Here is a 16,996-nt window from a genome sequence, read left to right as displayed (position 1 = left end):
AAGTATTAAACATACCAACAAGAATGCTAGGTTGCTGTCTGTTACCACTGACAAAAGCAACATTTCTATGGCTCTTAAATCATGAAGATGGTCCTTCAGTGAAATCCATTTATTCCTGCCAGCAAAGGATTTTCCTTCTTTGAAAATTCTCATGAGCTGAAAGATTATAAATGTCAAAAATTTTATACCTTTAAATAAATATTAGAATATCTGGAACAGTACTCATAGAGCCAAGTGTGGGGGACAAAATAATTTCATTCACATAAAACATTTTCTTTAATTACTTTAATATAAAAGACAGCAATGTTCTATATTTCGTATATTTAAAAAAGTTTTAAACTCTCTAATAAGTATTTAATGAAAATAAATTTATTGAAAGGTAGCAATGACTACAAAATTAATACTACCAAATCATTATAATTGGAAGGGAGGTGGAGAAAATATTAAACAAAAATATGAATGTTTTAAAACTGCATTTTATCCAGGCTTTATCGTTTTGTATAATCTTGTTCATATTAGAAGACGTTTTCAACATGGTTGTAAAGATGGTTGTAAAGATATTCAGCTAAAGTGATGATACTTCAAAGATTTTAAAACAGTCCTCCAATATGGCATCGCAAATCATCCTATCTGTTTACAAAATTAAAACAAGCAATGACCCAATGAGTCTCTAGGAAAAGATTCAGTTGAAAAAGAGAACACTAACAGAGAATTAGTGATTAAGAAAATTAGCATAATCAAGAAAGATATGTAATTATTCCACATAATTTTATCTGGTTAGATCAACGCAACTCATTCTATAAGCTGACTGCATTATGAGGAAAACGGGTAATACGAATCAGAGTCCTGTTTTTAAAGTCTCATATAATAATCCTATTTCAATCAACCTGTATGTAAAGTAAAAACACTGAATCCACATTAACACAACATACATATACAAAAGTCAAACTATTATTAACACATCTTTTTCTTTACAGTGCACAATGAAGAAAACTTCACAAGAATGTGCACTTTTGAAAGTTATGATCAATGTGTACAGTACACACAAAACAGGCACCTCCATTATAATTTTTTTAAATAAATAAAAGCACATCAAGAAACAAAGAAGGTAAGCAGCACCTGAAGCTTTTGACATTTGTAACTAAATGCTGGTACCCAAATGGTCTAACTGGTTAAGTTTTACTAAGAGGCGCAAAAAAAGAGCCAATTTTTGACTTGACATTTTAATTCTGGTACAGACAAGAGTGTGTCTGGGCTTACAGTCCTGTCACCTGATGGTGAGTAGCATACCAGTCGTTCAAACGTCCTATACTTTAGAAAGCAGACCTGACTCTGGAGCACTCGCTTTAATTAGATTTTGAATTTCCTTGAATTTTGGGTGGTCTTTGTCAGCAACCAGCTGTAAGAGAACAGCCTCACTCGTAGTCACTATGATCCCAGTTCGAGCAAGACGCTATAAAACAAAACAAAAACAAAAAAGATAAACACAAATTAAAAAGTAAGCATGAGAATGAGCACCATATTAAAACAGCAAAAAGCATGAGAATGAGCACCATATTAAAACACCATATTAAAACAGCAAAAAGGGACACAGTAGTCTACCCTATTAAAACCATGGTCCTTAGCTATACTAACAAATTCAGTGATGGAGGTATATTTTCAAACTAGCCACAACATAAACGCATTATGATTACTCTCAATATTAGTAATATGGACTAGGAACAAGTAAAAGAAAATAGGTAGCCAATATTATGACTTATATGTGCCAGGGACAGAAGGGAAATCAAGGCTAATGATTGTAAAACAATGATTCTAATTTCTTTTTCTCTGTCTAAACATATGACACATGACATTGTGTGTCCTTTCACTGACAAAGAAATGATTGGTGGTAGAAGAGCCTCATGTTGGGTTTAGGAATGTGCCCCTAGAACATTCTTAAACAGAACCACCACCACTGCCATAATCACAAACTTTTTAGAATCACTAAACCAGAGTATAAAATTTAAAGTTGTATAAAGTTTCACTGACAGGTGAAAGTATGTCCTTGCCAAATTGCTCCAGGAGAAATCATATAAAGAACTAAGGACAGAAATCTCAAGGAGAGGGCGGAGGGAGAGAGTGGAGGAGGGAGGAAGACAAAGAAGAGAAAGTGGAGGAAAAGGGGGAGGGGGTAGGAAGGGGAGAGAAAAGGGAAGGAGGTGAGAAGGGAATTCTAGAATAGAGAATCACTCTCTAGATCTGTTATCTGAAACCCTAGGCAAAACAACAACAACAACAACAACAAACAGGCTGACTGTTAGCCCAAGAAACATCCACTATAAGAACCATGGAAGATGAAGTGGTTAGAAAAATTCCCAGACAAGTCAGAGGAAAAGACCAAGATCAGTCTCTCATCACAAAGGAGTCTCCTGAACAGCCAGGCGATCCCTGTGGAATAAAAGTAAATCCTCCTTCAGACGGTTGTAGACCCGCAGGCCCGACCTTCCTACTAGGAGACCTTCTATCCCCAAGGACACAGAAGGGAGTATAAGCCACAGCCTACTTATCAGAAAGCAAGCCTTGACTTCAACCAGTACAGAAGAGTATGCAGAGCAGCTGACCAGAACTCTCAAGATATGAACAAACAGCAGGGGAAAACGTAGGAAAGAAGAAAAATGCAAGGCTGCTTGTGCCCCTCATGTTGGGACAAATACCAGAAGGTGAGTGAGTCATCTCTCAGTTTTTTAAAGACTTCTGGAAATGAATTTCCTCTTCCTTGCCTTTCAGTAAGCTCCCTATTATCATATCAACACCCTCAGAAATCTCAAAGGACTGTGTACTTGCTTCACACAGAGAGCAGGGAATAATTTTAAGACCAGGTGCAGCTCCGATGTGTGAACGGCCAGTCATTCAAACCCAGCTCTCACCCGCCCTGGCTGGCTATCCTGCCCTGCCTTCCTTACTGCTCACTGTTGAATCAACAGACTTCTAATATTTGGCCTGAATCTGAATCATACTTTCAGTGTCAGTGAAAGTGCTTTATATACTCCAAATGCCAACCTAAGTCAGTTGCCACTAATCTTTCTAGTTCCTTAGTGAGGAAGGAAAGACAGAAAGCTGTTCCCAGGTCTGAAGAAGAAATCTGATGACCCAGAAAGAAGCCAGCTTTCCCTAGAGCTCTGCTGACCCAAGCATGGTCCACTCTAGGCCAAGTCCTCAGTGACACTGAGAGTCAGGTCACGGTGGTGGGGTAGGCTGGGACACTTCAGGCACGGAAATACATTTTAGTAAGCTGAGACCGACACAGTATTACTTAGCTTCAAGATGAGAAATGGCCAATACTGACTAGAAATAAAAAATAATCAAGCCAAGAACCTGTGTTATGGGAAGGCGTGGCTCACCAAAAGCAAAGTTTTTAGATCAGGCTCACAAATCTTCCCACGGTGCCTGCTCAGCCCCAACTCAAACGGGTGCCTGAGCACGGTGAGAACAGCAGCTTTTCCAGACACTGGCTGGTTCCTCCCCATCACCCTGAGCTAGGAGGATGCCGACAATCCTGGTCCCATGCTCACTTTCCTTCCTGACTTTAAAAGGGGCAATTAAAACTCCGGCTGTTTAACACAGTACATGACTAACAGGTTTCCAAAATTCTTCCCTTGCACTTGCAACACCAGCCCAAGTAGGCCAAAGGAAAGATTACTTTGACCCACAAACAGAAAAATGCAAGAGCACAAAGCCATGACAACCTCAGAGAGCGCAGGAGGAAAAAAAAGACAAACCCATTCAATTCCTAAACACTAACAACTCCCTAGAAGTACAAGGATATCAAGTTTGTTCTATTTTATCCTGCATTTACTCTACAATTGTTCGTTGAAAGCAACAATGCCTGACAGACGGCAGATGCTCAAAAATTTTTGTTGAATAAAACACACACCACAGATCCTGGCAGAAAAGTCTCAGTAATGGTAACTATAAACCTTATTATTACAATAATCCTAAAAGGCAATATGGATGGTCTCAGTAATTATCTTCAGTAGTTGTGTTCTAAAGGAACACAGAAGGGGAACTGGCGAGGTTGTCGTTTAACTTTCATAGTCGTAAAATTTAAAAAAAAAAAAAAAACTTAATATTTCTCTCAATAAACAGGGGCAAACTAAAATAACCTCTACATCAAATCCAGACTAAGGAAAAAAATCAGAAATGTGGCCTATCTTCTCCATCACCACCTGACCCGATTTCACCCTCAACACTTTAACCCAAGGCAGTGCTGTTTGCTCCAGGCCCTTCCCAAGAGCCACCTACCTCAGACCACATTCTTTCTTCCTTAGCCCTTCGCAGGACTAGTCCCTTCTGGGTCTTGGAAGCTAATGTATGTTTACACATTTCTCATAAAACTAACCTCATGAAGACAACAACAAATAACAACAGTAAAAATAAAAGCAAGAGCTAACACTTGAATGCTTACCATCTTGGGCACTGTACTAAGTGCTATCAATACATTACCTCATTCAGTCCTCACAAAAATCCTCCCACGTAGTGGCTATTATTATTTCTATTTCACCAATAAGTAATCTGAGGCACAGATATTAGATAACTTGTCCAAGGGCACAGATTTACAAAATGCCAGAACCGGCATTCAAATCCATATTATTCCTCCACTGTTTAGACTCTGATTCACTGAAATTACAGACTACCTCTCAAAGAACAAGGTTCCGATAGTAAACAGCTATGTTTTTATTCTGATTCTTATGAGAAGACAGAATTACCAACAATCAAAATCTTCTGTGATAAATGCCATAATAAAGACATGTCTAAAAAATGTATGACTGTAGAACAAAAGTCCTTGAAATGTCTTTACAAGCAAAGAGGATTTTTGTTTTTTTTTGTATGTTTTTAGTTTTCACTTCCTTAAAAACACTCCAAGTTTAGGATTTCAGCATTACCAGAAAGATAAATTATCCACAGAGGAAAAGAACTGCTTGCTGAGTTGATAAGGATCTGATAGTGGAAGTGTTTAAGCTCAGATTACTAAGGCAATTTGAAAAGTAGATGTTGATTAACTCATGGCTGTAAAAACAGCTTAAAGATCTTTGCTGAGATGGGAAAAAGCAATACTTGGTACCTAACTACCAGAGAACCCAAGAGGCCAAATGGGCTTAAAAATAGTTAAACGGAATGAATAAAGCTATTTCTACCTGTAATCCCAAACAAGGACTCACTGCTTCAGGAATAAAATAAAGAAGGGATGGCCAGTTGGGGCCTTAAACCAACTGCTGCTGCCATCTACCCACCTGCTTCTGCATCAGCCCTCCCCGCTGGCTTTACTCTTCTTTCCCTTCTCTTTCTCATTTGCCCCACTTCACCATCCTAGGGAACACTTTAGGCTAAAAAGATGTCTTAGAAATCCTACAGAGAAAGTGGTTCATAGGCCAGTTGGTGCATGGAACACACCGGAGGGTCTAAAAAAAAAAATTCGGTATTTCCGATTCTCAATAAAAATAACCAGTTAAAGAACTCGCCAACTCAATCCACATGTATATCACTCTAAAATTATTACAGAATTAGAATTAAACATTAAGGGGGGAGGGGAGAGACACAGAGAGAACAAATCCCGATATGGAGTGAACGTTTCAAAGGATTATGTGGTAGTTTGCTTTTTGAGTCTTGAAATAGGACTTGCTTAAGTCAGGCCACTGCTATGCAACATTGACAAAAAATCACTGACTCCCTGACTCTATGGTACATCTGGGCACTCCAGTGCAGAGAGCCATGAAACACTGTATGAGAATGGTGTCTACAGTCTGTGACACACCTCCTATTCTCAGAAATTCAGGTCTGGGGAAACCTAATGAGGTTGAACCAGGCCTACTACACTCTAGGTCTGGTGAGATCTTGGCTGAGTTAAACCTAAGTGAACTGTTTTAATATGCAAATCTCTAAATGGTTCAGATTAAGCTTACTGGAATATCTCTTAGTTCATGCATAAAACTACAGAAAACTTATGACGTAATATATAAGGAGCTTTTGGCATTACTAGTAATCTAGATCGAAGGAGACAGAAGATATAAAACAGGAATGGTGGTGAGGCCTCAAAGGTCAGCCAAAACAAGCCCAGACTCTGGAAATCAGTGAATCTGATACTGTTTGCCCAAGCTCAAATTTAAGAAGTAAATCTTTCATTGCTGTAAAATATTTGATGCTCTTCAAATTTATTTGGAAAATCTGATAAATGATTTATTTTAAAGCAGGACAATTACCTCAAGAGCAAACATCCTGTCCATCATGCTTCTTGATGAGGTGGCATCAGCAACAATATGAACCTCAATACCTCGGCCAACCAGTTCCAGAGCTGTTTGTTGGATGCAAACATGAGTCTAGTAGGAAAGTAAAAAAATCACATGTAATAACGCAGTAAACTAAAAGAATTTTACAAATGTGGAACCACATGATAAAGCAGAAAGAGCACTATAGGTCTAATGACCTTGTCCTACATGCAGTTTTGCCTCTAATTCACTATGTGATCTTGGGCATAAAAAGCATCTCTGGCTTTGGTTTCCTCTTTGTAAAGTGAGGAATTGGGTTACATCAACATTCCGTACACTGGGAACCTTGACCATACTCCTAGAGCTCTGTGAGAACTTTCTAAAAGATTTTCCTCTTTGTCACCTGGATGACCTTTATACAGCTGACTACTACCACTCAGTTTTGACGTCACTCGCAGTGGGGGTTATTTCTGAATGAGTCTGCAGTACTGCAGGTTGAGAACGTAGTGAGAAAACTGAGTTGTTATAATACCCAGTATACATCACCAGCAAATGTATTATACAGGTTCCATCTTTATAAGTGTTAACTGGTAACAAATCATTAGCTGAAAAAAAAAGTAAAAACACGCTTCAACAACAACTGGATTATACGACCATGGCAAAGACTTCTATGCCATGATGCCAACATTATCTTTACATGACAAGAGGGCTTTGGAGAATTATCAACTGACACCTCATTAAAATTAGCACTGGAAGACTGCTCAAAGATGATTTTCTTTAGGCATGAGGTCCAATAATAGTAAACAAGCAAAAAAGAAGTACAGAAGTCAGCATTTGGCATGACATGTTTATACATACAGGCTTCCTCTAAACTGTCACTGAAGTCAAAATACAGATATTTAACATACATCTAAACCTGAGACTGTATCTTTCTACTATTAAAGCCTACTACTATAAAACCTACTATTGAAACATTGTAAGTATATAAATTAATATTATTATTTGGATTTCATTGTTTTTATTTTATTTCATAATTTTTAAATTTCAGTTCAATAGTTGTTTACAAGCCATAAACAAATACTTATATTCTGTTTGTACATGTCCAAAAAAACAATTCAAACAAAAAATCATTTAAATCAGTATTAGGAATCCATGAGCATTTTTTTCCTTTAAAAAGATATGTATATGATTCAAATGTGAAGAACAACTACATGACTTCTAAGGTTTTTCTAGAGCAAAAATATGACCAAGGTGAAATCCTACAACACATAAATAAAAATAATGCCTTTGGTGAAAATGTGTTCCAGAAGTAGTGGTTAAAAGTACAGGGCCAAGAATTCACCAACCTAGATTTAAAACTAGCTCCATCCCTCAACTATCTGTATGACCTTGGGTAAATTATACAGCTTCTGTTTTAGGTTCCTCATTTATAATACGGGAAGACCAAGAAAACAGCTCAGAGGGTTGCTATGAGTTTCGTGAATTAGTATATACAAAGTGTTTCAATTAGTGCAATGTAAACAGTCAACGCTTAATAAATGGTGGCTATTTTTCATCACGATTACCACCTACACGGTACCCTATATACAAAAATGCACTCTGGAATCAAGTTTTCTACAAATGATATTATGCCTAAAACCTAACAAAAGGTACTTACTTCTACTCCAAATAACACAACGCTCCTGACTCCAGGAATCTCTGCTAATGCTGCTTCTACTTCCGGTAACACCATTGAAAATTTGGTCTTCGGAAGTACCAGTTTTACACCTGTTAAATCAATTTCTTGAACAGTGCTTCCGAGACCTTTAGGGTACTGTTCTGTTACAATAACCGGAATTCCTAAAATCCGGGCCCCTTGTAACTGAAAAACAAAATAAAAACCACAAAGACCATTAACAATACACATATGTGTGTACACATAAATGTCTATCATGCTTCAGTAAATTAGAAAAAATTAACAAGCATACCAATCTCTGTCCCACGCTAATAATATCCCCAAAATACTTGATGGCTGGTCTGAACCTTTCCTGCATATCACAGCAGAAAAACACAGTGCTTAAAGGTGTAAGATTTCCCAAGGTAGTGAGCTGAGGAAAAAAGAAAAAAGAATGATTTAGCATTCATTATACAATGACATTTATTTTCAGTGGAGGTCACTAAAAGAAGAAAAATGTTCCTACCGTTTTACTTTGTAAGTCAATTTCTACAACTATTCTCCAAAAGAAATGATCTGAATTACAGAAAAAAGTTATCCAAGAAGATGGTCATTAAACTGCTTTTAATAGTGAAAATTAGCAATAAACACAGGACCAACAATATAGATATGATTTTACAAATTTTAATACATTAACATGACAAAACATTTTTAGCCACTATATGTATATGTTTTCAAAGAATCCATGCCATCGAAAAAGAAATGCTCATAATCTAATGTTAATTTTAAAAATGGAGCAGTTTAACAGTACTTCAATAATGTAAAAATATGAATAAAAAGTAGAAGCTAATATATGAAAATAATAACAAATGGTTATATAGTTAAGGGTGTTGGTAACATTTTTTTCTTTATACTTTTCCTATATTTTTTCACATGCTATTTAAAAACATTTTCCAAATGCTATTTAAAAAAATATGTATTACTTTTATAATCAGAAAAAATGTTACAACAGTAAAAAACTTAAATATGATGGTGGCATTGCTTACATGTATAGAGTAAAAATTAAAATAACCTGTAGTGAGACCATGGAACATAAAACTAAAAAGGCAAATGGAAACAAATCTAGAATTACTGCTATCGCTAAGACAGAAACATTAAGATGCTATTCTTAAGACTAACTTCGTAGAGTTCACAAAAATGCAACGAAATGATGCCAAGCACATCACCACTGTTAAACGAACAGACATAAATTTGACATTTGCATTTTTAAACATGCTTATCACAACCAAGAAAGTCAATGAATTAAGATGAAAACTGGGTATCTGATTACCAAGCATTATGTTATTTGTTGTTGTTGATCTACTCTTAACAACTTGGGCCCCTTATGGATCTACCAAAGAGTGAAAATCACTGTTGAATATAAGAATTTAATCTCACTGGAATCTTAAAAAGTCCATGGTGCTTTTCCTTCTACCCTCTCAACACCTGAAAACCAGCAAGCATGCAAAATAAAACTCCTGGGCAGTTGCATCAGTGTGCTGGAAGGCCATGCATTAACACATACTTACAGCTTATATTTGCTTAGATCTCCAGCTCTCCCATCTTATCTTAGACATACTGACTAACTCTGTATACTTCCTGACGAGTTTGGTTATCTGGATTCTAAATTCACAAAAAGTTATAAACAGCAAGTGAGAAAAAAAACTGCTGGAGACAGACAAACTGATAGCAGCGAGAAATGACAGCTGACAAGATTCAAAGTACAATAAAAGCAGATCAAAACTCGCCTCGTTCTACAATCTAGACCTCTAGTGAGGGAGTAACAAGTTGTACGTAACTTATAAATTAAGACAACACCATTTTAAGCACACTCATGAAGAAAATGTTAAATTATATAACATTTCAGAACTACAATATAAAATGGTTAAAATATCCAAAATATTTTGGATATTTGAAGGAATAAAACCTTACCTACCCAGAAATCCTAAACATTCAGAGTTGTGGACTGCTGGACCTCCTGTTACCTGGTGTTGCTCTGTACCTCATCTCAGCAGTGAGGTGTCCTTTTCTCGGCAGGGGACCACATCAGATACATGTCGTATTGGCTACCACCCTGCAAAACCTTTCTAGTCTAGGAACTCATCATCTATAAACTTTTAGTAAACAAAGAAAGAAACCAGAGATAGGGTAGAAAGGCACGTTTTTATACAGAGATGACTGGTTATAATTTAGTGGATCGAAAATGCCTAGATATTCTCCTCTCAAGGAGTTGGAGTTTAACTCCCAACATTCCCTTGAAGTGGCCTGCACTTTGTAATTTGCTTCCTCAGAGTACAGAGGGAGGAGAGTAACTTTACAGTGGAAAAACATGGCAAACACTGCCTCAGCCAGATTAAGGTAATCAGCGATGTCATGCTGATAATATGCAGCCTTAGTATAATGTAATGAGAATGACCTTCATGATCTTCCTCTCAAAATCCCAGAACTCCAGTCTACACATAAGAAAAAAATCAGATAAACCAAAATGGAGGTACATCCTACCAAAGTATCTGACCAGTACTTCTCAAAACTGTCATGATCATCAAAAACAATGAAAGTCCGAGAAACTGTCATAGCCCAGAGGAGCCTAAGGACTGAATGTAATTAGTACTCTGGATTAGATCCTGGAACAGAAAAAGATAATTAGGGAAAAGCTTGTTAAAATTTGAATGAAGTGTGGAGCTCAGTTAACAGTAATGTACTAATCTTTGTTCTGTAGTTCTAACAAATATGTCACAGTAATGTAAGATGTTAATTAGAGGGGAAGCTAGATACAGGTAGAGAGAAACTTTTTGCGCTATTTTTGCTGTAAACACTATTCTAAAATAAAAAAGTTTATTAAAAAAAATGGTCTCCCTATGCTGTGGTAGTTTGGGGAAAAAGATGCTAGTTTATGAATAACCTCCATACTTACAAGCCAAAAAAGGCTCTGAGGCTACAAAAAACAAAACAAAACAAAAAAACCACCTCCCCCCCCCAAAAAAAACCACTCTGAAAAACTCTAACTTTATGTCTAAGCAACACTGCCACCTCACTCCAAATCTAAATGAATTCCAAAAGCTGCTGTTAAATAACACACTGACTCTATAATTCTTACTTTCATTCATGAATTTTTCTTAAAACGAAACCTTACGGATAACTAAAAATGCTACTCACAGTCAAACATTTACATGTTGCAACTGCAAGATGGCATATTAAAAGTGGACTTGACCAAGTGCCATTACAAGTGTAGTAATTACAGATCAATGCGTATTCAAGAAGCACAAATAAGTCACATTGAAAACTATATGTGTATACATACACGCCTTCATATAGCTATGTATCTATACATATCCCTACAAATATACATACATAATACATTTCAATATATATCTTTAAATATGAAAAGTTGATCACAGTTATTGGCTTCCTCAAGCAAAAGTTTAAGGGATCAATTTCTAGTACAAAATTTTTGTCCATTTTAAGAATTGTCATAGCTAGGATTCGACCTTAGATTTCATATTCAAAAGACTTTCATCCCCAAGTTCCATTATTACCAATATCATGACAGTATTTACCCTCCTTCGCTACCACAGATGCTCTGGCCACTTTCTAACAATGGCTGGTACACCTGCAAGGAATCAGCCCCTCTCTTGCTCAGTCCCACTGGTTACTCAGGACAGAACATACAAGGTGGCTGGCCTTGCTTAGTGATACACTGGCACCTGTTCTGTTCTCGCCATAAGAGTAATATGTGATGAATGTTATATGTTGAATTGTGTCTCCCAAATTTCCTATGTTGAATCCTTAACCCCCAGTACCTCAGAAAGTGACTTTATTTGGAAACAGAATCACTGAAAGTATAATTAGTTAAGATGAGGTTATACTGGGGTAGGGTGGGTGCCTAGTCCAACATGACTGGCATCCTTACAGAAGGAGGGAATTTGGACAGAGAGGACTTGTGAACATGAAGACAGAGATCAGTATGATGTATCTATAAGCCAAGCAATGCCAGAGATTGCCAGCAAATCACCAAAAGCCAGGAGGGAGACATGGCCAGATTCTCCCTAACAGCCTTCCAAAGGAACCAACCCTGATCTCTAGCCTACAGAACTCCAAGAAAATAAATTTCTGTTGTATAAACCACTAAATTTGTGGTCCTTTGTGACAGCAGGCCCCTAGTGAACTACTTAGTGAGTACAGTGTTTATCTTTAGAAATAAAGTTTGGAACTGTAAATGTGATTTTTCAAAATTCTGGTAGTCTATTACAGTCACAAAATAGGTGTGATCTGCTTGGGAGAGAGTCCAGAAGAGGACACGGGGTAATTATTTCACTCAGAAGGGTTTACAAGGAAATTTGATTACCAAAGCTATAGTTAAGACCTCGCTCCAATACTGACTCACTTAAAATAGAGATCTGTGTGAAATGACTCCCCTGGGTTACAAGGCTCCCTACACAGCGTGGCCTGTGAATGTTAGAATCTGAGTTCGAATTTCAATTTCCCTAATTCCAATGATATGAAATCAGGCAAATCCATTACCATCTCCAAATAGCAGTTTTTTAATCTGTAAGAAAGCAAGAAAAATAGTATCTACCTCACAGGGCTATTCCAAGATTCAATGAGCTTCATGTAATCAATGAATAAATGTATTGTGATATTCCTCATACAGGAAACATACACTACACCTTGAAGATCCACACGTGTTAAAAAAACTTTTTCTGTAATGAGGTTAAAAATATCATTTATTACTAAGATCCTTTAATTAAACACACACACACACACACACACACACACACACACACTCACTCACTCTACTGCCTAACTTAAGTCTGCAGAATTAAAGTGAGTCATAAAGTAGATTTCCAAATGTCACCAAAAGACTTACCATTACATGATCTGTTCCTGGCAAAAGAGGTTTTGGGTTTTTAATTTAGGCTGAAAAAGAACATTTATTTCTACCTGTTCTTCCTACACGCTCTCATGGTGAAGGCTCCATAATCAAAAATTACCCCTTTCAAACTAGCAAGCCCAAGGGGGAACATATTCCTTTCCCTCTTCTTTCCAAACCCTGCCTTCTCTCCATTCCAATCATAAACTCTGGGGTCTCTTCTAATATAAAATATCCATGCCCATTTAAAATAATAACAGTAGTAATAAACTTCCAAGAAAGTGAAAGCTGGGGCTGAATCCCTTCCCAATTAATCATCACTGGAAAAGGTCAAAATAACCTTTCCAGGGAAGCCCTTACCTTCCCCCACATAAAGCTGTCAGAGCCTTCCCTCCTACATACAAAAGCAAAATCCTCTCACTAGCAACCTTTCACAATGTCCATTTCTTCCTCTCTTCTATTTGGGCTCTGCCTTCCCTGGTGACAGGCTAGAAAACACACTGGTGCTGGTATGATAACAAATTTACAAGAGATTCCAGAGATGAATACTTTTAATAGTTAAAACTTGGGAAATATCTTTTGAAAAATTAACACTTGTAAGTCATAAAAATGCCCTAAATTTCCACTGCATAATCCTCTCATTTACGTCTCTTCCTATGTCTCAAAATTCCTCAGACTTCATTCTGACAAAGTAAAGACACATAAACCACACTTGAAACAGGACCTGCCTTAAGCAACCTGAGCTGCCGCAGACACTTGGTTACTTGACAGAATGTTTCATAAAAGACACTAAAAAGTTACTATAGCCTAGTGCTGGCTAAGGAGGTCTTAAAAATCAGTCCCCATATAGCCACTAACCACACACGGGTGCAGACAGTGTGGCACAAGCAACCATTGTGTTTCATAACATCACTAGCAATGGCAATAAGAACAAGCATGAAAGCAAACTCAGATCCCTATGTAAATGAAAAATACATTCTACAATATAGTATATGATACAGGACCACAAAGGCTCTAAAGCCTACATTTGGAAAAACAAATCATGTTATTTAAGCAGTGGACTATATGTAGCCAAACTTGTGCTTTTTGTCCCTGCCTCTGGGAGAAGGGGCCTGCCATCCCAATAGCACAGCCTCACTAACGAGCCACCCGAGTCTTCCTATGTGATAGGCATCTACACCAAAGAACGATGAACAGCAAAACAAAGCAAATGATATTACAAGCTCAAGTTTGTGGCCTGTTTCCATTCTGCTTGATATTTTCATTAAGCATAGAGAATATGAATAGTATGGTCAGCTAAAAGTGAGGACCTTTACATATTTTCCTATCTCCAATATTACCATGGAACCTTGGGCAATTCCCTGTATGTTCTGCTTTTCTGCAAAATGAAAGAGTTGGATTATTAGGTAAGGAACAAGAATTGGGTTTTATTCATGTTTGCATTCACTGTGCCAAGCACTTACAGTTGCAACACAAATGTTTGTAAAATGAATTCTATAGTCTTGTCCAACCATAAAATGTCCACATCTCTAGAATTACACAGCTGGGTTCCAAAAATATATAGTAAAATGATCATGAAAAGAATTATCTTTCCTTTCTGAGAGTATACACATACACACACATATGTATATCTTTTCATAAAGCTATAAATAGGTATCAGAATAGGTATATGGATATATGTGGGAGTGTGTGGGAGTGTGTGTGAGTGTGTGTGAGTGTGTGTGTGTGTGTGTGTGTGTGTGTGTGTGTGTGTCCCTCCACATTATCTATTTTTAAGCTAGGGAGGCATCTGGCTGAAGAAATCAAAATATTATCATTATTAAAATGATATACAAAAGAAACATTTAAAAATATTTAAAAATATATTCTTGGACTAAAAAAATGACATTTTTAAAAGGATGGAACAGAGTAGTGATATTACTATAATTAGTTTAAACATCAGCATAAAAAATTAACTGTTATCTCTTATACCAAACAAAGTATTTCAAAAGCCACAAGTGACCTGAATTATAGAATGCCTTTTAAGAGAACAGATAGGACATTTCAAGTATACACGTATACATTATTAAATTGAAGAATGTTTAATTTAAAAGAGTTGTCAGACCCAGGCCTTGAATTTTTTAAAATAAAAAAATCCTATCTTGGGGGGTTAAATAATTAAACTTTACAGATACGTGTGTGTGGGGGGGCTGGTGCAAATTTGGCATAACATCTTATTAGGTAACAGCCCACCCTCGCTCCCAACCACTACAGGAAATCATCACAAAGGACGGCATCCTCAGGACGGCCCTAGACTGCCTCAGTTAATATTTGGATTCTTGCCTTTATTAATGGATTTGCCAAAGGTGCATCCAAATTCTTAGTTATTTTGGCAGCAATAATCTAAACAGAGTGACAAAGGCTGCAAAGAGGTGTCAGCCATGAAAACTTTTAGAAATTTATTTATTTAAAAAAAATTTTCAATTAGTTGACATATAATATTAGTTTCAAGTGTACAACACAGTGATTAGACATTTATGCACATCTTAAAAAGTGATCACCCCAATAAGTCTAGCACCCATCTGGCACCATATATAGTTATTACAATATTACTATGTCCCGTATGCTGTACTTTATATCCCCGTGACTATTTTTCTAACTGTCATGAAAATTCTTGAAGACATAAAAATGGGGAGTCGTAAACACCTCTGAACTACAACTGAACAAATTCTCTATATGGACAACAGAAAAAATTCTAGGCTATCAGAGACCATCTGCCTCCCTCTAGGCTCTCCTAGGGTGGCAGTGGATTTTCAAAGCCTTTGTTCCCTGAACACAGGAACTTTATCCAGGTTAAAGTATCAGCTTTGGAAGCTTCTGGCAGGGGTGCTGTGGTGATAGGAAACAAAGCCAATTCCAAGGCCAACTATAGCTGCGAAAAAAACAAACCAAACCAAACCAAAACAAAAAAAACTCTAGAGAATAGTCTTCAGAAAACAGTACTTGAATATTAAAATGCCTCTAACTCTGAATCCCACATTTCAGTTTGGCCTTCCGAAGAAATGGCTTATCAGTTCCTCAACTAAAGAAAAATTGTTGATGGTGTCGTACCTAACTAAAATATATCTTTATGTTCCTTCTTTAAAAAAAAAAAAAAAATCCTCCAGTGAATCTTCTGAGAATACAAAGTGGACAGGAGACCTATCTGCCGTAGTATTAGAGCATGGCTTAAAAAGAAAAAAAAAAAAAACATTAAAAAGCTATAAAATAATCCTCAGGTATAGGAACTTTCTCAGCATGAGCAGGAAATCATTGTCTAGCTACAGTTGATATTTAAGAAGGGTATTGCAGTCCTGGAGTCAAGAGACTTCAACGAAGGAGGCGCATGTGGAATCAACAGATTCAGTTGACGGGTACTAGGAAGAGGCTCAGCAAACGGTTATTTCACTTAAGGTTAGAGAAGGCTTAAGGTCAAGGAACTGAAAGCCCGGGGAGAAGAGAAGGAAAGGGTCTGATTTCTGAAGTTTGTGCCTCCGCAAGTGGTGGCCGCAACTCCGGGAAACAAACCCTAAGACCACTACTCCCCACAATCTCTTTCCCCTCATTCTGCATCATCCCCAAATAAAAAAACAGCCACTACCGCACAGCCCGTTGGTTACGGAGGGGGCTGGGACTCGCTCCTAGTACACAAAGCAGACGCGAGCAGCTGAGGAGGACCACACACGTGGGGGCGTTTGCGCGCGCCGCCACCAGCTGGGAAGCCCACGCCCCCGCCTCGACCGCGGACAGCTGGTGACCGTCGCCTTTGGACTGGCCCATTCTCTGGGCCACCTCCAAGGCTTGCGATAGCGGCGCGGCCCTTCCGAGCCGGAGAAGCGCGGGGCACCTGAGGAGCGCGGCGGGGACAGGGACGCGCGGAGGCCCGGAGCAGCGAGCGGCAGGGCGCGCGGCCCTCCCACAGCACCCACCTGGATCTGCAGCGGCACGAGGCGCACCTTGCAGCGCTCGCTCACCGCGAAGCCCTTGGGCAGGTCCACGTACTGGCCCCACTCCTCCGCGAAGAGCTGCACCACGAATTTGCGGTGCATGTCGAGCTGGTCGCCGTACAGGCTGAGGAACTTCTGGATGAGCAGCTCGTAGCCCGCGCCGTGCGGCACGGACGAGGGCCGCGCGAAGACCGAGAAGCAGAACAGCACGGGGACCGTGCCCGAC

General features: G+C 38.2%; 1 protein-coding gene across 1 annotated transcript in view; it reads right to left on the bottom strand.

Annotated features, from left to right (window-relative positions):
* Positions 1–270: 270 nt before the first annotated feature.
* The window catches only part of LOC102882400 (isochorismatase domain-containing protein 1), a 17,196-nt gene continuing 470 nt past the window's right edge, over positions 271–16,996 (bottom strand). The window contains exons 2-6 of the mRNA XM_015590353.2: positions 16,753–16,996; positions 8,210–8,329; positions 7,900–8,103; positions 6,237–6,353; positions 271–1,453 (exon numbers count right to left, since the gene is read on the bottom strand). Of these exons, the coding sequence (XP_015445839.1) occupies positions 1,307–1,453; positions 6,237–6,353; positions 7,900–8,103; positions 8,210–8,329; positions 16,753–16,996 (832 nt within the window). The 3' untranslated portion in view covers positions 271–1,306. The remainder of the gene's footprint in view (positions 1,454–6,236; positions 6,354–7,899; positions 8,104–8,209; positions 8,330–16,752) is intronic.

The sequence above is a fragment of the Pteropus alecto genome, unplaced genomic scaffold (assembly GCF_000325575.1).
Source record: "Pteropus alecto unplaced genomic scaffold, ASM32557v1 scaffold20, whole genome shotgun sequence".
In the NCBI taxonomy this organism is placed as follows: domain Eukaryota; kingdom Metazoa; phylum Chordata; class Mammalia; order Chiroptera; family Pteropodidae; genus Pteropus; species Pteropus alecto.
Note: the sequence above shows the minus strand (reverse complement) of the source record. Positions and strands in the feature narration are given on the sequence as shown.